We start from the raw sequence: 25330 nt of genomic DNA, 5'->3' as shown, positions 1-25330 counted from the left end.
TGTTACATAAACACAGAGGAGTTATGCCACTTTGTCCTGTGAAACCTTGAGGCAAGAGGCCACCCCTCTGACCTAACTGCTCTTCTCCTTCCCCTGCCTCTTAATTTATAATTGAGAAGCCTGCATATATGGACATTTGTTGAGTTAACGTCTTAGGTGATTTCATAATATATTTTCACACTTGATATAAATGCAAGGAGACAAAAACAAGTTAAACTAAATCAGGAGCACATGATGGGGCACGTGATGCGAGAGTGTGCTGGGTTCATAACAGTCACTGACAAGTCTGTTCCAAAAATACCCTGTTAGATGTATCTGTCACACAGGCACAGTCAGCAGTGCTCCTATACAGTGATAAACACACTGCTTGATGACAAATCAAATACACACTCAGTTTGAATAGACTACGCTACCATTTGCTTTGGAAATGAAATATTTAATTTTCAAATTGAGGATCTTATGAGTTCAATCTATAAGAATCCCATGATAAGAATATTTTAGAATGAACCGGACACTTTCATCCCAACCATAATTTCTGTGTTATAAATTAATAGCATGGTGAAAAACAAGATAACCCCATGTCAAATAACAATATAAAAAGGGTATTATCATTTTTTACAAAGATTACAGCAGGTAAAATACATTAATAAAACAATGGCCACTACACATAAAAAGCACACAAGTTTGACGTCTAAGTGCACTTATGGACTTCAAATGTCTAACTGCATACATATATACGTTTGTTTCCTTTTGATGCAATCTATACAATGTGAACATGACATTTCCAAAAGCAGAAGGATAATATTTCTGAGATAACATTGCTGTTGATCTGATGCCCAATGATATAACATGTGACAAATTATGTCTGCTCAATGTCATGATTCTGAAATCATATATCACATATAATCGCTAGTAGCTTATGTGTGCCTGTCTTAATGCTACTTCCACAGGAGTCCTGAGCTTTCTGGAAGAAGCTTGTATGGATCTACTCTGACAGAATAAGTTCCTGACTTGACAAGTGTTCTATACTTTACTTGGTAGCGTGAAAATGAAAGGGTAAAAAGCATATCAACAACTGGGTCATTGTCTGATTTTCTGTGAGACAAAATACCTGGAAACCAAGCTTGTCTTGGAGACAGGTAAAAGCATCAAAGAGTTGTTGCCTGACGTAGCTTTATTTGCTAGACATTTCTACTGCTTCGCCATGCCTGATCCTTTGACTGAGATCGTCGATGTGTATTTTCCTTCCTTCAGGTTTTGGTTTTACTTTGTCCCTGAGGGGGGAAATTAGAAAGCAGACATAAATCATTCATCCATCAACCCACATTTCAATAAACCATTGATCAACTGTAGTAGAATACTTGACACTTCAATCATAACCTAAATGTTCACTGATGTAGCATCCAGAAATGGTTTGTTTTGGTTTACGGCCACTCCTCCTCGAGCGGATCTGTCCTACGTGTCATTATATGACCTAGGACACATGATGACTGACCTACGTCCCTGGTCGGGGCCGGTGGCGGCAGTGAGGGCTGCCCGATGCACCACCCTAGGCTTGGGGGCCTCCAGACGGGACTTGGGGGCAAATGGTCGGAATTTAAACACCTCTTGCTGCCACTCTTCGTCAAAGGACTGCGCCTCGGCTATGAGGGGAAAGAGCAGAGGTTAGGGGTCAGGAACAGTTTAGGTATCACTCTGTAGGATGCTGTGATTAACCTGGCAAGGGGCAGTTCCTTGGAATTTGAATACCTTATTTTCTCTGAGATAGGAACATAACGGAATGTCTCAGACTATATAAACCCCAAACAGAGCTGGGATAGGAAAATCCTCTGACAGTAAATTCTGTATTTTTTATGACTATTCATCGAACACTGATGATAACCTATATGCCTTAAAATAATCATCAAAGCATCATAAAAAAACAATTAATAAATTGGTAACACTTTAATTAAAGACCGCAAGTATTATGTGTTATTCTTATAAGCATGTGTGCACCTTTGTGATGTTTTTCAGGCTTATAATATGATATGTCTCTTTATATAGGACATTTTCAACAGACTCAAGTAATGATCATTATGAGATGATAATAAGACATAAGGGGGTGACACATTCTTTCAACATGTCTTACAGTGCATTAGAACCACATCATAATGCATATTACCTGCAGGGTTAAAGTAAAGTATTACCCTTTGATTTTTGGGGGGGATGCTGACCCCCTTACACTACAACTGACTTACATTCATCCAGATTCTGGAAGTCCTGGTTGAGCTCCCGCTCCCCTGTCCTCTTGTTGTGTTTTTTCTCCACCACGTGTCCTCGGTCCTGGATGTGGTGTCCAATGGACATCTTCTCCAGACCACTCTCTGAGTCCTTCAGGGACTGCCGAGTCTCCTTAATCTAGACACGGGGACAGCCAATCAGAATGAGTTACCAAAGAAGCGATGGACAATAATGACTGAGAAAGCCAGCATCAGGAAACTCTTGCTGTGTCAGACATTCAGTTGAAGTCAGAAGTTTACATACACCTTAGCCAAATACATTTCAACTCAGTTTCACAATTCCTGACATTTAATCCTAGTAAAAATTCTCTGTCTTAGGTCAATTAGGATCAAAACTTTATTTTAATAATGTGAAATGTCAGAATAATAGTAGAGAGAATGATTTATTCCAGCTTTTATTTATTTCATCACATTCCCAGTGGGTCAAAAGTTTACATACACTCAATTAGTATTTGGTAGCATTGCCTTTGAATTGTTTAACTTGTGTCAAACATTTTGGGTAGCCTTCCACAAGCTTCCCACAATTATTTCGGTGAATTTTGGCCTATTCCTCCTGACAGAGCTGGTGTAACTGAGTCAGGTTTGTAGGCTCCTTGCTCACACACGCTTTTTCAGTTATGCCCACAAATGTCCTTGGGATTGAGGTCAGGGCTTTGTGATGGCCACTCCAATACCTTGACTTTGCTGTCCTTAAGCCATTTTGCCACAACTTTGGAAGTATCATTGGGGTCATTGTCCATTTGGAAGACCTATTTGCGACCAAGCTTAACTTCCTGACTGATGTCTTGAGATGTTGCTTCAATATATCCACATAATTGTCCTGCCTCATGATGCCATCTATTTTGTGAAGTGCACCAGTCCCTCCTGCAGCAAAGCACCTCCACAACATGATGCTGCCAACCCTGTGCTTAACGGTTGGGATAGTGTTCTTCGGCTTTCAATCCTCCCCCCTTTTCCTCCAAACATAACGATGGTCATTATGGCCAAACAGTTCTATTTTTGTTTTATCAGACCAGAGGACATTTCTCCAAAAAGTATGATCTTTGTCCCCATGTGCAGTTGCAAACTGTAATCTGGCTTTTTTTGGGGCGGTTTTGGAGCAGTGGCTTCTTCCTTGCTGAGCGGCCTTTCAGGTTATGTCGATATAGGACTTGTTTTACTGTGGATATAGATACTTTTGTACCCGTTTCCTCCAGCATCTTCACAAGGTCCTTTGCTGTTGTTCTGGGATTGATTTGCACTTTTCGCACCAAAGTACGTTCATCTCTAGGAGACAGAATGGGTCTCCTTCCTGAGCGGTATGACGGCTGCGTTGTCCCATGGTGTTTATACTTGCATACTATTGTTTGTACAGATGAACGTGGTACCTTCAGGCATTTGGAAATTGCTCCCAAGGATGAACCAGACTTGTGGAGGTCTACAATTTCATAGATTTTAGGTGTATGAAAAAAAATCTCCCAAAACCCTATACACTGATTATGAACACCTGTTCTGAATGTGAAAGACAAAATATTTAAGTGCCTTTGAACGGGGTATGTTAGTAGGTGCCAGGCGCACCAGTTTTAATGTTTCAAGAACTGCAACGCTGCTGCTTTTCACACTCAACAGTTTCCCTTTGTGTATCAAGAATGGTCCACCACCCAAAGGACATCCAGCCAACTTGACAACTGTGGGAAGCATTGGAGTCAACATGGGCCAGCATCTTGTAGAGTCCATGCCCCGACGAAAGAGCATCTGCTAAATGACTAAAATGTAAAATGTTTTACATACAGATACATACTTATATTACTGTCAACAAATGTAGAATTTGCCCAGTTTTTTATAAACAAAAAAATATTTGTTACATTTGCTTGTGTAAAACCTAGCAGTACTACTTATTTCTCTGAGAGAAATATAAAGCATTTTGCTAAAAAAAATGATTTGTCTCTAAAATGAAACCATCAAGTGATAGAGTTTAAACAAATACTGTGCATGTCTGTCATTGAACATCCCCATGCCATGATTAGATAGTGAAAAAAAATACACCAATCTCTTTCATAATTTCTTTAAACAATAAAAGCTAATGAATGGATGTATAGCATTTTGGAATTAAACTCTTCTTATACTCTCTATATGACTCTGAGGGCTTGCTGTTCTCGTAAACAACTTCTTCCTTAGTGTTCAGTGCAGTATCAGCTTGGAGAGCCCTCCCCCAGCCACTCAGCAGTATCTCTGGCCATACTTGAGTGTACATACCCCGCCAGGGGCGCGCCGTGTCTGGGAGGAGGCCTGGAACACTTTGGGGGGTTCGTCTCCAACCTTGGAATAGGTCATCACTGAGGAAGAGCTGAATGAGTGGGCGTTGGTGTTGCCGTTCGAGTCTGTGGACAGGTTCTCCTGGAAAACAACCCACACACAGATTGACGTGAGTATAAAGCCATGTAGAACACACGTGCTAAAACACTAATGAACAAAGTCTGTCATAAAAATATAATTAATTAATTCATACTATTACCCTTCTAGTAATTATATTTGTATGGGCTGTGTGGGGTCTGAGAAGAGACACAACGTGACTCACAAAGTTTCTGTGCATGTCCTCCATCCTGTTCCTCACGCCGAACATCATGCTGTCCAACATACTGAATGGATTCTTTGAATCCATGTCCTGCAGAGGGAACAAGAACAATGGGCCATTCAAAACTAACTTTAAGGTCCATACCACCATTACAACAGACATCCATATACCATACAATATAAAATCTCCCTCCATGTATGTACATTCATAGGGGCAAAACTTCCACTAGTCGAATTTCCACTTATTTTCCCATTGACATCAATGCATGACTGGGTGAATGCTTGACTTTTGCTAAAGTAAGGATTCACACCATAGCTTAACAATTATACTCATAATCTAGTTTGTTAAAATCTATTTAGAAATGTAGGCTAACTTCACTCATCACTATATTGGACAGCTTTCATCAATCAGAGATACATGGAGAGTGATTCCTTTGTCCGCCTGGAGCGTGGACACATTTTGACGTCATCAGAGTGTGCAGTTGAACACTGTATACTGTTATTTTTTACTAAAACATAACCAATACTCATTAAATATGCAGTACTTGTCACACCTACTCATTCAAGGGTTTTTCTTTATTTTCTATATTGTAGAATAGTGGTGGCATCAAAACTATAAAATAACACAAATGGAATCATGTAGTAACCAAAAAAGTGTTGAACAAATCAAAATATATATTTATATTCTTCAAAGTAGCCACCCTTTGCCTTGATGACAGCTTTGCACAATCTTGGCATTCTCTCAACCAGCTTCATGTGGAATGTTTTTCAACAGTCTAGAAGGATTTCCCACGTGTGACGCGTTTCAGGACACTAGGCGTATAACGCGAGTCACGACTTCACAGGAGAGCCATTTGAACGTTTTTTATTTTGATCAAAATGCGTTTTTTGGCAGAAAGGCCTTCTGGAACATGAACTTTCATGTGCCTTAATAACAAACTTATATGTCTGTAAAAATGAATAAAATTGTTAAATGACGAGCCTTGTTGGTTAAGCCACAGGAAAGTGAGCAACCTTCCCACAAGCCACGATTGGCTGAGATAATGAGTGGGCTGGACATGCCGAGAGAGGAGTTCGGATTGGTCTGCCATATAGACCTTCTGTCTATTTGAGCTGGTCAGTCTGTGTTGGTAATCCTGTTGAATGCTGTTTTTTATTTTTTTTATTTTATGTTGCTCTCCACTTTCTGGAGGATCGAGTTTTGAAATCAGTGGAATTAGAGTATGATAGCTAAAGAGATGGAGAAAACACCGGCCTCCGGATTACATCTTCAAACTAAGGGCAACCGTGGCATGGCATCCGTGACAGGGAAACACGTCCATCATGCATGATGATGTATACAGACGGGTAAGATAGCTAGCTACATTTTCAGATATTACACAAAAGTGGTTTCATTTCAAGCTAAAGTGTACTGTTAGCTAGCTAACGTTACGTGTATGACGATATTATTCGTATCCCAGAGCCATTTGCTTTGCTAGTTAGAGCCTAATGTTAGCTAGCTAACATTGAACCTGGTTGGTTAGCTCCCAGCAGATTTGCGCAGGGTAGTGTTAAACTAGCTAACGTTAGCTGGCTAGCTGGTGTGTGATCTTACATGTTGTTTACCTAGCTAGCTAGCTACATGTCTTAAGCTAAAGTGTACTGTTACCTAGCTAATGTTAGCTGGCTGGCTCCCTAGCTAATGTTACGGGTATGACGTTATTACACCTGTTGAATATGGCCAGTGTCAGTAAACGTTGGCAAAAAAGCGTAATGAAATTGTTGCCAACAGAGCTGGTTAGGCTGTTTCTATGTTATCCAGAGGTAAACAAATCTTCGGCCAGAGCTTTAGGTGTGCGCTATGAACACTCCGCGAGCGAAACGAGATGGGTGGGGCTAAAGCTTAAGATGGTGTGAACGATGCTGAATTGGGTGTAGACAAAAAGCTCTAGATACCAAAACATTCAAAGACCATTTCCTCAAAAGTGAGTTAACAAATGTATCAACTTTCAAAGCAGTATTACTTTCCCATTGTTCCTCAAAATGCAGTGTATGATGTACCATGTTGTAGCTGAGTCTCTACTTTTATCCAATGTAAAAAACACAATTATACATTTTGCTACATAAGACCAAATCCAGGTGGTGAGTTACATATCTTGAGCACTTGTTGGCTGCTTTTCCTTCACTCTGCGGTCCAACTCATCCCAAAACATCTCAATTGGGTTGAGGTCGGGTGATTGTGCAGGCCAGCTCATCTGATGCAGCACTCCATCACTCTCCTTCTTGGTCAAATAGCCCTTACACAGCCTGGAGGTGTGTTTTGGGTCATTGTCCTGTTGAAAAACAAATGATAGTCCCACTAAGCGCAAACCAGATGGGATGGCGTATCGCTGCAGAATTCTGTGATAGCAATTCTGGTTAAGTGTGCCTTGAATTCTAAATAAATCACAGATAGTGTCACCAGCAAAGCACCCCCACACCATCACACCTCCTCCTCCATGCTTCATAGTGGGAACCACATATGTGGAGATCTGTTCACCTACTCTGCCTCTCCATCTCAGTGGATAGATATGTTTTAGTAACGTGCATTAGTTGGGCATATGCAACCTTTGTGATTTGGAAAAAAAAACATCACAACCGCAAAAATCACACTGATAAGTTAGCGTAGCTTTAGGCTGCGTCCGTTAGGGCACCCCATCCCCTTTATAGTGCAGAACTTTTTACCAGGGCCAATAGGGCTTTAAATCAACATCCTGTGCATGTTATTGGGTAAAATAGAGCTCTTTGTTTTACAATACTCGACCCAACCACATGATCCTAGTCTCTCTTGTAGTGGAGTGTAAGTTACAGTAACTAACCACAGGCCTCCTAGGACTGCTAGAGTGAGCTAAATCACTAGGCTGAGCCACCATGGGTACCAGCCAGCCAGCAGAGTTGATCTGGCCCGCTGTGGGTGCCAGCTGGCTGGGGTAATATTTGACCCAACACCATCAACAGGAGGGGTCAACCAGCTCGTAAAACAACCAAGCCGTGTGTGCATGACCACACGCACACTAATACTGGTAGATACAATTGCATGCCTAGTAAGCCTACACATACACTTGGTATTGGGTAAACACATGCATACTCCCACATCTTACCAATTTGGCATGGCACATATGCACTGTGAATGTGGCCTTTGCTCAGATTCACAATATATCAAATCAAATGTATTTATGAAGCCCTTCTTACATCAGCTAATATCTCAAAGTGCTGTACAGAAACCCAGCCTAAAACCCCAAACAGCAAGCAATGCAGGTGTAGAAGCACGGTGGCTTGGAAAAACTCCCTAGAAAGGCCAGAACCTAGGAAGAAACCTAGAAAGAACTAGGCTATGAGGAGTGGCCAGTCCTCTTTGGCTGTGCCGGGTGGAGATTATAACAGAACATGGCCAAGATGTTAAAATGTTCATAGATGATCAGCAGGGTCAAATAATAATAATAATAATATAACAAATATTACATTATTACCATAACTCCAGCTAGATTCAAACTTGCTGTGTGTGTCTATAAAGATATAGTGTAGGTGAGGGGGGTTAGTACTTGCCAATGGTCAGCTTATGGCTGAAACAAGGAATGGTGCTGCATTATAGCATTTGAGTAGTCTGCCGGACTAACCGTGCTATCAACACAACCAAAAGGCCAAAGCGACTGGCTTATCCTCTGAAAAGCAGTACAATACAGAATTAACAGAGTGCAGAGCAGCAGCAACACAGACATAAGCACACACATATACACACGCACGCACTCACAAAGAAGCCTGAGAAAGCAAGGCACCACTGAGACAGGAAGGCTCATATACAAAATAGTGTCCGTCTTTACACATGTATTCAGTTTGTTCTCAGTATGTAGTCTATAGTCTCTTTAGCTTTGTTTTCTTGTTATATTACACTGTGAATCTGAACCTTAGCCCTTCCCACATTTCCATAGGGCCTAGAACCTGCTGAATGTGCAAATTGGGAGAAAGACTATTTCAGTCCTAGCCGCTGCTCCCCTGACTCTCTACTTCAGGGTGTTTATAACCCCTGGAGGCCTGGGCAGGCATCCTAAACATCCCAACCCAAGCCAGGGGCACCGTATGTGGATACAGACACCAGAGAGAGAGGGAGAAAGGTTGGGCTGGAGCTCAGCCTGGAGGGTGTTGAGAGAGCTATGCTCTCCATGTAATTGGGACCCGTTGCCATGGATTACAGGGGTTTAACACTGAAAACATATCCTCGTTCTGAAAACAAACCTGCATGGACCCAACGGGTGGGCACATGGGTGGGGTGCGGAGAGTCTGGGTCTATCTCGGTTGCTCGCTCAGCTCTTTTCCAAAGGTCAGGGTGATGTAAAACGCTCCTCGCTGCCCCTGATAGGCCTGTACGTAGCACGACGGGCCAATTATATCTCTGAATAGCATGTATAAACAAATAAATGCCCGTTACACTCGCATGTCGGGCATATTTTTAGATGGCCGCAGAGGTTGATCGTGTAAAATGTAAAGTATTGACTCGCAGGGGCTTTAATACATTATTTTGGGGGCGGCTGTGCTACTGCTCGATTTTTTAAAAACTCATGGTCCCCTTTCCCCCCTCCCAGCCTGTCATGGCATCGCGTCTTACTCTATTCCCCCCCTCGCTGGTTAAAGCGGAGCTATGAGTCACACTGAGGCCAGGGCATAGGGCTTTAATTTCAGCTCTCAGGGATTGGAGGGACAGGCGAGCTGTGAAGGCATGGGTTCTAGGAACTGTTAGAAACCACTGGGGAGGCTAAAGATGCTACCCTAATAAAAAATAAAAAACTGGTCAGCAGATTAATGATACAGAGAGTAGGAGTAACTTTAGCGACAAAGTGCCCATTTCCTTTTATAAATCAAAACACATGATAAAGTTTTTTTTATTATGACAGGTATATAAAAAGCTGAAATGTGATTTTGGCTTTAATTAACGCAGTGAAATTAAATGAACCGAAATAAAACAATTTGATATTTTCTTTAATGAGTGATTAAAGTGAAGTGAAATAAAACAAACTCCTCTGAATCCAAGGTATCTTATGAAAGATTATATTAACTAAGCAAGTAGTTGAGTGTGATGGAAGGCAACGAAATGTGATATTCACAAACAGCCAAACAACCTTTGAGAGGAAAGACTAAACATATTCACAGGCTGGGGGGGATCGAATGCTCAGCAAACTGGCAAAAGAAACAGCAGCTTTACTTCAACGATGCTGTGAATGTCTGTGTGTGTGCGCGTAGGTGCGTGTGCTGATGTGTGTGCGCTCCTGTGTGCACGTATCTGATATAGGGTGCGGATTCACTAAAGCATGCGTGATACTTGAGATCGGTAGTGGAGCAATAATATCTTTCATAGCTGCTAACCCTTCTGCAGTGGGTGCCAGAGCACGCTTGCCAAGCAGATGGAAGAGCAAAAGGAACAACCCAAAACAACATCCACCCAGGGCCGGATTAATGCAGGGGCTTACCGGTGCTGAAACCACTGGGCCCAGGCCCGTGGGGGGCCCGGTGTGGAAGCAAAAGAAAAAAAAATATATATATATATATACAGTGCCTTGCGAAAGTATTCGGCCCCCTTGAACCTTGCAACCTTTTGCCACATTTCAGGCTTCAAACATAAAGATATAAAACTGTTTTTTTTTTGTGAAGAATCAACAACAAGTGGGACACAATCATGAAGTGGAACGACATTTTTTGGATATTTCAAACTTTTTTAACAAATCAAAAACTGAAAAATTGGGCGTGCAAAATTATTCAGCCCCTTTACTTTCAGTGCAGCAAACTCTCTCCAGAAGTTCAGTGAGGATCTCTGAATGATCCAATGTTGACCTAAATGACTAATGATGATAAATACAATCCACCTGTGTGTAATCAAGTCTTCGTATAAATGCACCTGCACTGTGATAGTCTCAGAGGTCCGTCAAAAGCGCAGAGAGCATCATGAAGAACAAGGAACACACCAGGCAGGTCCGAGATACTGTTGTGAAGAAGTTTAAAGCCGGATTTGGATACAAAAAGATTTCCCAAGCTTTAAACATCCCAAGGAGCACTGTGCAAGCGATAATATTGAAATGGAAGGAGTATCAGACCACTGCAAATCTACCAAGACCTGGCCGTCCCTCTAAACTTTCAGCTCATACAAGGAGAAGACTGATCAGAGATGCAGCCAAGAGGCCCATGATCACTCTGGATGAATTGCAGAGATCTACAGCTGAGGTGGGAGACTCTGTCCATAGGACAACAATCAGTCGTATATTGCACAAATCTGGCCTTTATGGAAGAGTGGCAAGAAGAAAGCAATTTCTTAAAGATATCCATAAAAAGTGTTGTTTAAAGTTTGCCACAAGCCACCTGGGAGACACACCAAACATGTGGAAGAAGGTGCTCTGGTCAGATGAAACCAAAATTGAACTTTTTGGCAACAATGCAAAACGTTATGTTTGGCGTAAAAGCAACACAGCTGAACACACCTTCCCCACTGTCAAACATGGTGGTGGCAGCATCATGGTTTGGGCCTGCTTTTCTTCAGCAGGGACAGGGAAAATGGTTGAAATTGATGGGAAGATGGATGGAGCCAAATACAGGACCATTCTGGAAGAAAACCTGATGGAGTCTGCAAAAGACCTGAGACTGGGACGGAGATTTGTCTTCCAACAAGACAATGATCCAAAACATAAAGCAAAATCTACAATGGAATGGTTCAAAAATAAACATATCCAGGTGTTAGAATGGCCAAGTCAAAGTCCAGACCTGAATCCAATCGAGAATCTGTGGAAAGAACTGAAAACTGCTGTTCACAAATGCTCTCCATCCAACCTCACTGAGCTCGAGCTGTTTTGCAAGGAGGAATGGGAAAAAATGTCAGTCTCTCGATGTGCAAAACTGATAGAGACATACCCCAAGCGACTTACAGCTGTAATCGCAGCAAAAGGTGGCGCTACAAAGTATTAACTTAAGGGGGCTGAATAATTTTGCACGCCCAATTTTTCAGTTTTTGATTTGTTAAAAAAGTTTGAAATATCCAATAAATGTCGTTCCACTTCATGATTGTGTCCCACTTGTTGTTGATTCTTCACAAAAAAATACAGTTTTATATCTTTATGTTTGAAGCCTGAAATGTGGCAAAAGGTCGCAAAGTTCAAGGGGGCCGAATACTTTCGCAAGGCACTGTGTATATATATATATATATATATATAGATATATATATAATAATCCAAAAATTACAAACAAATATTATCTATGCTGTATACAGTGCCTTCGGAAAATATTCTCAACCCTTTATCCACATTGTTACATTACAGCCTTATTCTAAAATTCAACCGTTTTTTTCTCCCCGCATCAATCTACACACAATACCCCACAATAACCCATAATGGCAAAGCAAAAACAAGTTTTTAGAAAATGCTGCTAATTTATTTAAAAAATTGAAATATTACATTTACATAAGTATTCTGACCCTTTACTCAGCACCTTTGGCAGTGGTTACAGCATTGTATTGAGCTTGGCACTCCCATGCTTCTCTGCAGATCCTCTCAAGCTCGGCCAAGTTGAATGAGGAGCGTCGCTGCACAGATATTTTCAGGTCTCTCCAGAGATGTTCGATCGGGTTCAAGTTCAGGCTTTGGCTGGGCCACTCAAGCACATTCAGACTCCTGCGTTGTCTTGGCTGTGTGCTTAGGGCGTAGTCCTGTTGGAAGATGAACCGTAGTCCCAGTCTGAGGTCCTGAGCACTCTGGAGCAGGTTTTCATTAAGGATCTCTCTGTACTTCGTTCATCTTTGCCACGATCCTGACTAGTTTCCCAGTCCCTGCCGCTGAAAAACATCCCCACAGCATGATGCTGCCACCACCATGCTTCAACGTAGGGATGGTGCCAGATGTGACGCTTGGCATTCAGGCCAGAGAGTTCAATCTTGGTTTCACCAGACCAGAGAATCTTGTTTCTCATGGTCTGAGAGTCTTTATGTGCCTTTTGGCAAACTCCAAGCAGGCTGTCATGTCTTTTACTGAAGAGTGTCTTCCGTCTGGCCACTCTACCATAAAGGCCTGATTGTTGGAGTGCCACAGAGATGGTTGTCCTTCTGGAAGGTTCTCCCATCTCCAAAAAATAACTCTAGAGCTCTGACAGAGTGACCCTTCTCCCCCGATTGCTTAGTTTGGCCGGGCGGCCAGCTCTAGGAAGTCTTGGTGGTTCCATCTTCCATTTATTGAGAATGATTGAGGCCACTGTGTTCTTGGGGACCTTCAATGCTACAGAAATGTTTTGGTACCCTTCCCCAGGTCTGTGCCTCGACATAATCCTGTCTCTGCGCTCTACAGACAATTCTTTCAACCTCATGGCTTGGTTTTTGCTCTGACATGCACTGTCAACATATATACAGTTGTGTGCCTTTCCAAATCATATCCAATCAATTGCATTTACCACAGGTGGCCTCCAATCAAGTTGTAGAAACATCTCAAGGATGATCAACGGAAGCAGGATGCTTCGAGTCTAATAGCAAAGAGTCTGAATACTTATGTCAATAAGGTATTTCTAAAAACCTGTTTTTTTTCCTTTGTCAATATGGGGTATTGTGTGTAGATTGATGAGGGAAAACATTTATTTGATTCATTTTAGAATAAGGCTGTAACGTAACAAAATGTGGAAAAAGTCAAGGGGTCTGAATACTCTCCGAATGCACTGTATACTTTGCATCCCTCGTTTACTCAAGTGTTTCCTTTACTTTGGCAGTTACAGGTATGCCTACAGCCGGGAAGACCGCAGTTTGGGCAGCATGCACGCCAAATATAGTGCTTGTTGCATTGTGGCTATAGACATATAATCGATAGAAGGGTTTTGTAACCTCTTACCCTGGCAATTTGACTGTTAAACTCATGGGTACACTAGCAATGGATGCCAGTTCTGACTTGAATGGGAACTGCCATCTATGGATTATATTTCTATGGATGGTTGCAGCTGTTGCTTTGCCTTTTGCAGATTTTAAAATACAATCGCGGGAAAAATGTATAGTTTGGAAAGAAATTCCTACTGCTGCTAATCAGTCTTTAGAAAAAAAATAGAAACTATTTTTTATTTAAAAAAAGCAAAGCCCTGCATCCACCAGTAGCTTTTCAAAAATCCCTACAACAGCCCACTGCTATAGAACTAGCCACCGCTGTGCACAGTGCACCCCACGCTCTTACCAACAACACCTTCAACTGTGAGCTAGCTTGCTACAGTAGCGCTCTTTAAAGCTCTCTAAAACAGTGTCTACCTCCCAAATGGCACCCTATTCCCAATGTAGTGCTCTACTAATGACCTATGTAGGCTGGTGAACGTTGAAAGTAATTACCAGGGATAAATATACTGGGCACATGGGGAGGGGTGCAGGATTAGTGAAAGGACACAGGGACTAAGTTTAGCACCTCAGGGCTTCTAAAGCAGGGCAGCTGCCTGGTCATCATGAGACCTTTATACTGGGAGAGAAGGTGTCTTTAGGGGAAATGGGAGGGAGCAAAGGCCCATTAGACAGATCTCGGTCATGACCATTAGACACCAAACGGAAGAAACCGGACTGAAAAAGGGAGAGACAACTTGAACTTGTTCAATAAGGAACACTCATTTTCAGAATCTGTTGCAAAATGTTTTAGAACATTTTTATGTCCTAATGAATATGACCATTAGACCATCGACCAATCCTCAAAAAGGGCTTTAGTTTTGGAGCAGTGGCGATCGGTGCCGTTTAAGGTTGCAAAGGGAGGGTATATTCCTGGAAACTTTCTAAGTTTACCAGTATACTACCAGAATTTTGGTATCATTCAAGGATGTTATCTAATATATCACAAGATGTCTAGTGGCCCTTTTGGGTACTTCAGATTTTTACAGGTGTCTAATTATCTCTTGCTCTCTTTCTGGTCTTATCACATGTAAAATATACCAAATAATTAAATAACATGATTTTCAAATAAAACATTTAATGACAAAGCTGTAAACATTAATATAAACCATCAACTTAGTTAATAACATTGGTGTTAATGAGGGTTTCAGCCTGAAATATCCTTTGTATTTGTTTTAGTTTATTTCATTTTATCAGTATGCATTTGTTGGTAATGTTTTTGCATCAAATTGGTGGCAGCAGTTGTGAAAAAAGTAAATATTGGAAGAGTTGCATAGATATTTGAAAATAATGCCATTGTTGATTAGATGCTTTTTTCATTAATTAGGCTATTTTCTCTTGAACATATGGTCTACCTACTAGAAACTCATTGGCAATATGGAAATAGAAAAAAATGAATACTATATATGAATTTTTCAAAAACAAGTTATTCAAGTATAATTGACCAAAGTTACAATAGATTGCCATAGATTTTCTGTTAATGACCAAAATTACTCAAGATTCCGGTAACTTTGGTAAACTACAGGTCGCTTTGCAACCCTAGCACCGTTTAAGATTATAGCATAATATAAATAATGACAATAATATTCATACGAGTCATTCGTATGAATGGAATATGAATGACTATAATTCATATTCCATTCACCCAGCTCAGTGTAACATTGATAGGTTTGGCTAGTAGCCTACTACATGTTTCTGAAATTTGCCCTATACCCATCATAAGGTTCCTACAACCTAGCCTAAAAATGTAAGTTTGCAACTACGCTATAAAGGTTTGAGAGACAAATTTGAGTAAACAAAGTGACAAACAGTGATGCATTCAATACTGCCTTGCACACTCTTGCCTGCATCTAGCTGATCTGGGGTGTGTAATCATTAGTCCAAACAGTTGCACCTCCCGAGGTGCTGACCTGTTGCACCCTCTATAACCACTGTGAATATTATTTGACCCGGCTGGTCATCTATGAGTGTTTGAACATCTTGAAGAACAATCTGGCCTTAATGACCATGTACTCTTATAATCTTCACCTGGCACTGCCAGCAGAGGACTGGTCACCCCTCAGAGCCTGGTTTCTCTCTAGGTTCTTCCTTGATTCCAACCTTTCTAGGGAGTTTTCCCTATCCACCATGTGCTTCTACATCTGCATTGCTTGCTTTCTGGGGTTTTAGGCTGGGTTTCTGTATAAGCACTTTGTGACAACTGCTGATGTAAAAAGGGCTTCATAAATACATGTGATTGATTGATTCTGTTTTGCAACTAAAACAAGAGTTTCTATTGGACAAATTTAGGTAAGTCCCTCCCTGTTTTGTTCTGTTTCCATTTGTTCTGCTTCCATTTAAGAATCGTTTTGCAACAGAGTTGGCGCAATGAATACACCTTTAATCACCCATACACACAGTTCACTTTCATAGCAGCAACACACAGCATCACTTGCTCTCACCTTTCCCCTTCACTTATGAACACCAGTGCACAACAAAACAGGTGTCTGTGACAAGGTAGACCTCTAAGACAAACATTTATACCATAACCGCTACACAGCCTACATTGTTGTCACCATATTAATGCTATTGTCACCTCCTGAGTGGCGCAGTGGTCTAAGACACTGCATCGCAGTGCTAGCTGTGCCACTAGAGATTCTGGGTTCGAGTCCAGGCTCTGTCGTAGCCGGCCGCGACCGGGAGGCCCATGGGGCAGCGCACAATTGGCCCAGCGTTGTCCGGGTTAGGCCGGCAGGGATATCTTGTCTCATCGCGCACTAGCGACTCCTGTGGCGGGCTGGTGGTTGCCAGGTGTACGATGTTTCCTCTGACACATTGGTGCGGCTGGCTTCCGGGCTGGATGGGCATTGTGTGGTTGGGTTGTGTTTAAGAGGACGCATGGCTCTCGACCTTCGAGTCCGTATTGGAGATGCAGCGATGAGACAAGACTGTAACTACTACCAATTGGATATCACGAAATTGGGGAGAAAAAAGGGGTGGAAAATACTAAAAATAATAATAATAATGCTATTGTCACAAACTAGAAATAATTAGTTAGTAAACCCACAATCAGGCAGTAGTGTACATCAAGCAGATTAGCAGTTACACCAGCGGGCCCTGTTGACAATACATCAATAAAACAGAAAGCTTACCTTGACTTGGAAGAGTTGCAGTGTTGGATAGCCTTAGCCAGCTAGCTAACATAAATAACATTCCACTCTGTTTGTTTGAGTCAGGTTGTTGAGTAGGCTAAATTAGCTGCATTAGCTAAGTGAAATGTAAACTAAGAAGAAGAAAAAGATACAATGACATATAACTCTCTCACTCTCTACTTCATTTTTGATGAAGTTAATTTGTTCAAAACTGTTCAACTATTATCTTTCTCACTTGGAGTCGACTACTCACCACACTCTATATACTGCATTGCTAGCTAGCTGTAGCTTATGCTTTCATTACTAGATTTGTTATCTGATCCTTTGATTGTCTGGACAACATGTCAGTTCATACTTCAAGAGCTCTGATAGGTTGGAGGACGTCCTCTGGAAGTCATTATAATTACTACGTCTATAGAAGGGGGTGAGAACCATGAGCCTCCTAGGTTTTGTATTGAAGTCAATGTACCCAGAGAAGGATGGAAAATAGCTGTCCTCCGGCTACACCATCGTGTAATCCTCTAGAAGGTCTACATTAAGGCCGATGTAGACCTTCATTACAAAACAGTATGCTTTAAATCAGTTATTTGGTGACGTGAATATATTTAGTATAGTTTTATCTAAAAATTATAACTTAAATGTCTAACTATTTTTTTTCTCCTGAAATTCACTGAGTAGGATGGTCTTCCCCGTCCTCCAATGTACCCCTACTCGATGTAAAACAACATAACCATGTTTTGTCACATCTCTTATCTCTCCCATTTATGAAATGTGTAAAAATATTTTACTTCAAACGTGGTTAAATTGATAGATATTGTGACACCCCCCTAAACTAAAAAAAAAAGCTGAATATGCCTGGCTGGAGGGCCACATAAGCTTATGTAACCCAATATTGCAAGCTCTGATATTGAGAAGATTTTGAATACAAGTAGTCAGTTGTCTGCACTACATACACAGACAGCATTAGCATATCTTAATTAGCATATTGGAAATATAGACCTGTAAATACAGAGAAACAATAGAAGGAAATAGCAAATACAGTACCTTCAGAATGTATTCACACCCTTTCACTTCTTTCCACATTTTGTTGTGTTACAGCTTGAATTAAAAACGTATTAAATATAGATGTTTTTGTCACTGCCCTATTCACAATACCCCATAATGTCAAAGTGGAATAATGTTTTTCGAAATAAGTTCAGGAGTAAACATTTGCTTAACCAGTCACATAAGTTTCATGGACTACCTCAAAGACCAGGGAAGTTTTCCAATGCCTTGCAAAGAAGGTACCTATTGGTAGATGGGTAAAAATGTAAAAAGCAGACATTGAATATCCCTTTGAGAATGGCGAAATTATTAATTCCACTTTGGATGGTATATCAAGACACGCAGTCACTACAAAGATACAGGCATCCTTCCTAACTCAGTTGCCAGAGAGGAAGGAAACCGCTCAGGGATTTCACCAGGAGGCCAATGACTTTAAAACTGTTTAATGGATGTGATAGGAGAAAACTGAGGATGGATCAACAACATTGTAGTAACTCCACAATACTAACCTAATTGAAAGAGTGAAAAGAATGAAGCCTGTACAGAGTAAAACATATTCCAAAACATGCATTCTGTTTGCAACAAGGCACTAAAGTAATACTACAAAAACATGGGGCAAAGAAATTAAGTGTCATGTTTGGGGCAAATCCAATAAAACACATTATGGAGTACCACTCTCCATATTTTCAAGCATAGTTGTGGCTGCATCATGTTATGAGTATGCTAGCAATCGTTAAGGACTGGGGAGTTTTTCAGGATAAAAAATAAACAGAATGGAGCTATGCACAGGCAAAATCCTAGAGGAAACCCTGGTTCAGTCTGCTTTCCACCAGACACTGGAAAATTAATTCACCTTTCAGCAGGACAACAACCTAAAACATGAGATCTACACTAGAATTGCTTACCAAGACGACAGTGAATGTTCCTGAGTGGCCAACTTACAGTTCTGACTTAAATCTGCTTGAAAATCTATGGCAAGACTTGAAAATAGTTATCTAGCAATGATCAACAACCAATTTGACAGAGCTTGAAGAATTTTGAAAAGAATAATGGTCAAATATTGTACAATCCATGTGTGCAAAGCTCTTAGAGACGTACACAGAAATGCTCACAGCAGTAAACACTGCCAAAGGTGATTCTAACATGTATTGACTCAGGGGTGTGAATACTTATGTAAATGAGATATTTCTGTATTTCATTTTGAATAAATGTGCAAATATTACTAAAACATGTTTTCACTTTGTCATTATGGGGCAGTGTGTAGATATGTGAGAGAAAACAAATCTATCTAATCAATTTTGAATTCAGGCTCTAACACAACAAAATATGGAATAAGTAAAGGGGCATGAATTCTTTCTGAAGGCACAGTATGAATATTTATGATTTTTGCTATCTGATTAATAGACAACTTTGCTGTCATTCAGTGCTGCATAGTTCTGCCTGACAGAAATGCATACACTAACACGTTTATGTTGTGGCTATTGTAATCTCATCGGCTCTAAGAAAAACAATTGGGCTCAGACACTGAAAACTCTCATTGCGGATTTTATTTGTTCAGCCCCTACTCTTGCAATACAACCTGACACTCATTGTCAAGAAATTCCATCAACTTAGTGGGCCTTCGCATGACATAGGAATGGCAGCTCTCCAATGTCAATGCCATCCCAAATCTCCCAGTCTGCCCTGGAGACGCCATACATGTTGACATGGTGACATTATAGGTATGGGGAGGATGTAACCACATATGATGACAAGCTCATAAGGCAGGTGTTCCCCACATTGAACCAAAACAACCTGACACTCATTGACGAGAAATGCCATCAACTTACTGGGCTTTCACATATGATAGGATTTGCACCTCTTCAATGTCAATGCCATCCTGAATCTCCCAGTCATCGATAGGTCCACTCCACCAACAGTCCTCCCCTCTGGCAGTTACCACAGACAGAGACACCATGGAATTGGACTGTCACATGTCAGTAGGCCGTTCAATAGCCAAAATGCCACCTGGAAAGTGCTGTCGTGCATTGCCATCATATGTACCTATTTTGCAATGCCTGGCCAGCCCATGTGATACCGGAACTGGACTTGCATGTAAAGAATAAGCTTTCATGTTGGGGTGACTCATGCATTGGTCTGGGAAACTGTGCGGTAATCCCAACATCCCTTTAAGGACATATGCCATCTAGGGCAAACAAGAGGCCCCTTAGGATGGTCAAACTGAAACAAAGATGTTATATGTCAGGGCTGCCCAACCCTCTTCCTGGAGATCTACCATCCTGTGGGTTCAGTCTAACCCTAATTTAACACACCTGATTCTACTAATTTGCTGCTCAACAAGACCTTAACTAGCTGAATCAGATATGCTAAATTAGGGTTGGACTGAAAACCTACAGGGCAGTAGATCTCCAGGAAGAGGGTTGGGCAGCCCTGCTGTATGTGATCATGTATGGTGGCTGGGGATTGACTGTGAGATAGTGGTCTTTGTGCACCATGCTTGACCAGCACCACCTCCTATGCAAATCCTTTACAGTCCATCAAAGCCCAGGGATCATCTTTAAAATGTACAGTATGTATGTCTGGAGCTGTGCTGCGTCCATCATAACACTTCTTCCTGAGGTCGCCATCACTGGTTCTGTCACCCTCATCTCCCGCTGGTCCTGTCCCAGACTGTATTCACAGCCAACTATCCACAGTTAATATCATCCAAAGTATCATTCTACCCAACTTCCAGAAGAATATTAAGGAATTTTTAGGATGTGAACTGCAGGAATTGTGACAAATTAAAAACTAAATTAAGCGTTGGAAAGGTCTATGGGCAGGTCTGTTTGTGACAGCCCTTTCAGACTCTCCTTCAGAACCCGACAACTAACCATTTCACTGCTGAAGTATCCCCAGAATCATTCAGGCTGAGATAACATTCCAATTAATCAAAGGGTCCTGTTGGCTTCAGGGTTGGGCTCAATTCGAATTGAAGTCAGTCGATTCAGGAAGTGATTTGAATTAAAAATTCTAAAATGTTAAAACTTTTTACATTAATTGCTTTTCCTTTTCAGTTTGTTGAGAAGTCATTGAAAATAGATGCCCTTTTCTCAATAATTGAATTAGAATTTCAGTTTACTTTCTGGAATTGACCGCCTTCAATTCAAATTGAGCCCAACCCTGGTTGGCATGCAAGCTTCAGCCCCTGAGAGTCTGCACCCAACTGTTGTAGAATTGGAAACTGATCACCACACAGCCCCAATATCCTGCCCGTCATACAGGAAAGATAGCTTGCCTAGAATGGCCAGTTACCTATGCAAGCTGGTCAGGCCCCAGAACTACAAACACTATTGGCTACTTTGTCTCCTCACCCTGTTAGGACACACTCATGTCCTGGTCACCTCAAAGACTTTTAAGTGTGCAAGGTTGATTCAGTTTCAGTGGGGAAAGAGGGAAAAGGTTAGCGCTGTACATATACGCTACTAGAATGACTGAATGTTGTATTACAGGTTGCTTTCCTGTTACTTGGTTATGCTACTATGTGCTTTGTGTCGTCAAAGGTTTGTTATTATATTTTTCAGAATTGCCAATTGTAAGTGTGTGAATGAGATGAACACACATTGAAAAGCTATTTGGATCTGGTATTCAAACAAGAGGCAGTGGCAGTGCCACCCATAGTTCTAGATATGCCAAGATGAAACATTTTTAAAGACAGAAAAACACATTCAATCCAAAATTAACAAGGGCAAATTATATACAGGCGAAGGTGTTTGAATGTAATCATGTTGACCATATTGGATTCCGAATAAAATGTATTTACACCAAATCAGTCTCTATGGGCATGAGTGTTGTATACAATTATGGAAAACATCTAATCTAATTCCGATGTCGGAGCTCACTTGCTTTGCTTGCTTTACACTAGCCACAACATCAGAAAACATGTGTAACTGTATGTACTTTTGTCAGGCAGGATGATACATCACTGAATGAGAGCACATTTGAGATGGAAAGTTAGAATTTAAGCACGTAGCAAAAAGTAAAGCTTACATTCATCCTAAATATTTATAGCTGACATTTCTGCCTATTGTATCTCTGTGTTTATAGGTTTATATTACCAAGATGCATTACGATATCCTAATGCTGTTTGTGTATGTATGTATGCCAGACAACTGACTACTTGTATTTTAAAATGTTGCGATATCAGAGCTTGCAATATTGGGTTTACATGAGCTTATGCGGCCCATTTCCCCTACAGCCAGGCATTATTCTGTACTTTTTGAATTTAGGGTGTGTGTCAAAATATCCATCAATTTAACTACTTTTGCAGAAAAGTATTTGGATACAACCACCCATTTCATAAATGGGAGACATTAGGGATTTGAAAAAACATGGTTGTGCTTTGTTCTACCTCGGGTAGGGGTATCTTAAAAAAATGTGGTGGCCTTCCCACCAGCCTACATGTTCTATTTGCCTTCTGATAGAAAATGCATATAACTGCATTGCAAAGCTGAGCTAATAGGCTAGTGTTTAAATGTAATGAAACTGTAATTCAGTACTGTTGAAATTTACAGAGAAAATTAACCACACACTGAATCCTAACTTTGCACATGGTTAACTTTGCAATCATGCATTAATGTCAATGGATGATTTGCACAAAAATGTTATGTACAAGGATCTCAAGTCAGGATTCAGGTCTATGAGAAAACAGAACTATATTGTGATAAACTCATAACCAATGCTGTCATGAGAAATGTGTACAGTGTGTCCTTCCTGATTTGCTGCATGTAACCATGGGCCAAACAGCTATGAAAACAAACATGTCTGTTTTGACTTGTCTTTTCAACAGCTCGGGCAGCAGGGTCCTCAAGAGGGCCATTGGTGTGTTTGAGTGAGAAAGCACTGTGTCAGTGGAACAATGCTCTAAATATACCCTCCTCAGGCCAAAGATAGCTGGCCAGAGAGGCGAGGGGTTGCCCTTCTACAACCCACCACACTCTCCAGTGCCCCAGCAGAGCAGCAGCAGAGGTTCAATAAGCACTATAGCATCGCTGGCCTGACCTGGCAGCAGGGGGGGATCCGGTTACACGTCCATGGCCATTTTCCATCACGACCCCAGTAAACCTAAGCCCTTTGTTTGTTTGAAAGCTGGACGCTGAAATGAGGGGGGTGGGTGGAGGGGGGCGAGTTGTGGTGCAGGTGTTTGGGTTCCTTCACTCACTGACACCGATTAAGGAGGACAGTATGTAGGTCAGGAACTGACCAACTCCTGGGCCAAGGATATGATTTCACATCTTCACCAAGAGTGTACAAGTGAATGGGGAGAATCTACAATGTACTGGGAGGTATGGTCGCCAGTTTCTGTTTCTCAAGCCAAGAGAACATAGCCTGGTCCCAGATCTGTTTGTGCAGACAAATGTTTGGCATGATAAAGAGTTGACATAATAGCACAAACAGATAAGGAGAACAAATCCAAAGGGAAATGCTCTCCAAGTAAGAAGACCAGCTTAATGATAGGGTATGAACTAGAGGCACTGAAGCAGTCACCTGTTTGAGATTCAAGCCAACAACCCTCTCCTGACCTGACATATCCTAGTCAGGATCTGTATGTGCTTTAGCCACATTGAGCATAGAAAATGCACTTTACAAATGAATTATTATTATTATGTGTGGGACCTAACCTTGTTCACCAGAACAACACATTGGCCCTAGTTACCCTACCCCAGTCAGTGTGTCACAGTCAAAGCAGCAGTCCTCACCCTGTGGTCCTCCCTTGGCACCATGCTAGTGTTGAGTTGGCCCCCGGATACGTGGCCCCTTTCCCGCCCGCCAGTCAGACTGGGCATGAAGTCCCGACCGAAGGGCTCTGAGAAACTCCGCATCATCTGTTGTACACGGGTATTGTGTGCCTGGAATGGATCCCTGTGGAGAAGACAAAGAAGAAGAGAGGGAATTAGCCTCAACGTTCCCAGAGATGCTGGTTCTGTAATTCTTTGTAGAATTGATGACTGTGCTGATGAGTGAAAAACAAATGGTCCTACCTTGACGAGCTGTAGATTGGAAAAAGGGAAAGTGGAGGGAGATAAAGGAAGGAAGGAAACTTCTTAACACCAGGCATTCACCATTTCATAATTTACTGTCTGTCATACAACCAAATTCACAATTATTATGAGTAGGCATAGTTGTATTAGTTATCAATTAGTGGAACACCTCCCCAAACACATAAATGAAGGAGGCAGTGTTGCTCCGCCTTATTTCTTAGGTCAAATCAGTGATTGGCATTTTTCTGTGTGAAAATAGTACAAATAGTCATAGCTAGATGTGGGGTGGGTGGGGACAACCGCAGGGTTTTGGGTGTTCGGAGCGGCTTCACTTCTGTGTAGAATATATGTTTAAAAAAAGAAAATTCTACTAATAAAAATAGTAATAGCAAGAACATGCAACTAGGCATTGCAAGTGGAGGGCTGGTTTGTGGACTGAAGATGGGGGTTGTATGTAACATTTATCATATTTTATTTCAGGCCTAAGATATGTCAAGGATCTAGGCCAGGTGATTAATAGATATTTCATTCTCTCACTTATCCTGGGGAATGGGTCACAGCATCTATTCACCAATGAAAAACACGAAGCAATGTTTTGCTGACACCGGTAACTCTATGCCTTGAGTAGTAAGTACCATGCTATTACTGTAGCCTACATGTTAACCAGTAGATATTGAAAGAAATTAAACATTGATGTCGGTGTGCCTTAGTTGTCATTTAAATTATTTAGAATATAACTCTATATATACACATGGGGCATAAGTCTTCAAGGTGCAGGGCAGAGCACAGGCAGGTAGCCATGCAGCAAGTGATAGCTGTTCAGCAGTCCGATGGCCTGGAGATATAAACAGTTTTTCAGTCTGGAACTGCTTATATAAGGAAATAGGCTATGCTGATAACAAAGCATTGGAATTGGGCACACAATTTCCCCATAATAATATCTTCAACCTATTGATTGTGAATGCAGCTCTTAAAATATAACATTATAGATAATAGCCTACACAGTGTCATTGTAGAGACGGGGTGGGTAGCATACAGTCGTTCTTGTCTAATTTCTGAGACAATGTGTCATGTTCAAAGTGGTGTTGACTTTTGACTGCTATTTAAAATAAACATTATTTTTCGAGAAAAATCTTCACAGTCGAATGAATGAGTGGCAGAATATAATAAAGACTACTTACGAGAAGAAAGGGTCCTCGTCAAATTCCCTGAGAAGACTGTTAAACATTTCCACGGGTGTTGGACGGGGAAAGTGAAGTATGAAATATATATATTTTCTGTCTCCTGCTATGAAGCGGCTCCAACGACCCGGTGTGTGAACGTTACAGCCCCCCGCGCTCGGTGTCAATGAAGTTACCATCGAAACTTGCTACATTTTAGAACGTTGGGCTGATGAACAACCAGCCACATGACTTC

General features: G+C 41.3%; 1 protein-coding gene across 2 annotated transcripts; it reads right to left on the bottom strand.

Annotated features, from left to right (window-relative positions):
• Window positions 1-413: 413 nt before the first annotated feature.
• On the bottom strand, window positions 414-25330 carry LOC110503526 (myeloid leukemia factor 1). Of its 2 annotated transcripts, XM_090218093.1 has the most exons (8): window positions 25096-25308; window positions 23915-24749; window positions 23633-23795; window positions 4837-4923; window positions 4515-4655; window positions 2238-2397; window positions 1496-1643; window positions 414-1274 (listed from the first exon to the last, which is right to left on the bottom strand). In XM_090218093.1, the coding sequence occupies exons 2-8, from the start codon at window positions 23989-23991 to the stop codon at window positions 1175-1177; spliced, it is 876 nt and encodes a 291-aa protein (XP_090074219.1). In that variant the 5' UTR covers window positions 23992-24749; window positions 25096-25308; the 3' UTR covers window positions 414-1174. The 2 variants fall into 2 exon arrangements, with proteins under 2 accessions (XP_090074219.1, XP_021437558.2); XM_021581883.3 differs by lacking the exon at window positions 23915-24749 and having other exon boundaries at window positions 25096-25330.

The sequence above is a fragment of the Oncorhynchus mykiss genome, chromosome 24 (genome assembly GCF_057628025.1).
Source record: "Oncorhynchus mykiss isolate SJ-2025 chromosome 24, ASM5762802v1, whole genome shotgun sequence".
NCBI classification, from domain to species: domain Eukaryota; kingdom Metazoa; phylum Chordata; class Actinopteri; order Salmoniformes; family Salmonidae; genus Oncorhynchus; species Oncorhynchus mykiss.
The sequence above is the reverse complement of the archived record's forward strand: the minus strand, read 5'-3'. Positions and strand labels throughout refer to the sequence as shown.

Bases quoted from the DNA above. Each gene is read 5' to 3' on its own strand.
- LOC110503526 (XM_021581883.3), bottom strand. From the start codon at position 25,274: ATGGTAACTTCATTGACACCGAGCGCGGGGGGCTGTAACGTTCACACA. The intron at 23,796-25,095 runs GTAAGTAGTCTT...TCTTCTCCACAG, and splicing joins GACGAGGACCCTTTCTTCTC to GGATCCATTCCAGGCACACA. The intron at 1,275-1,495 runs GTCAGTCATCAT...TTCCCCCCTCAG, and splicing joins GGCCCCGACCAGGGACGTAG to GGACAAAGTAAAACCAAAAC.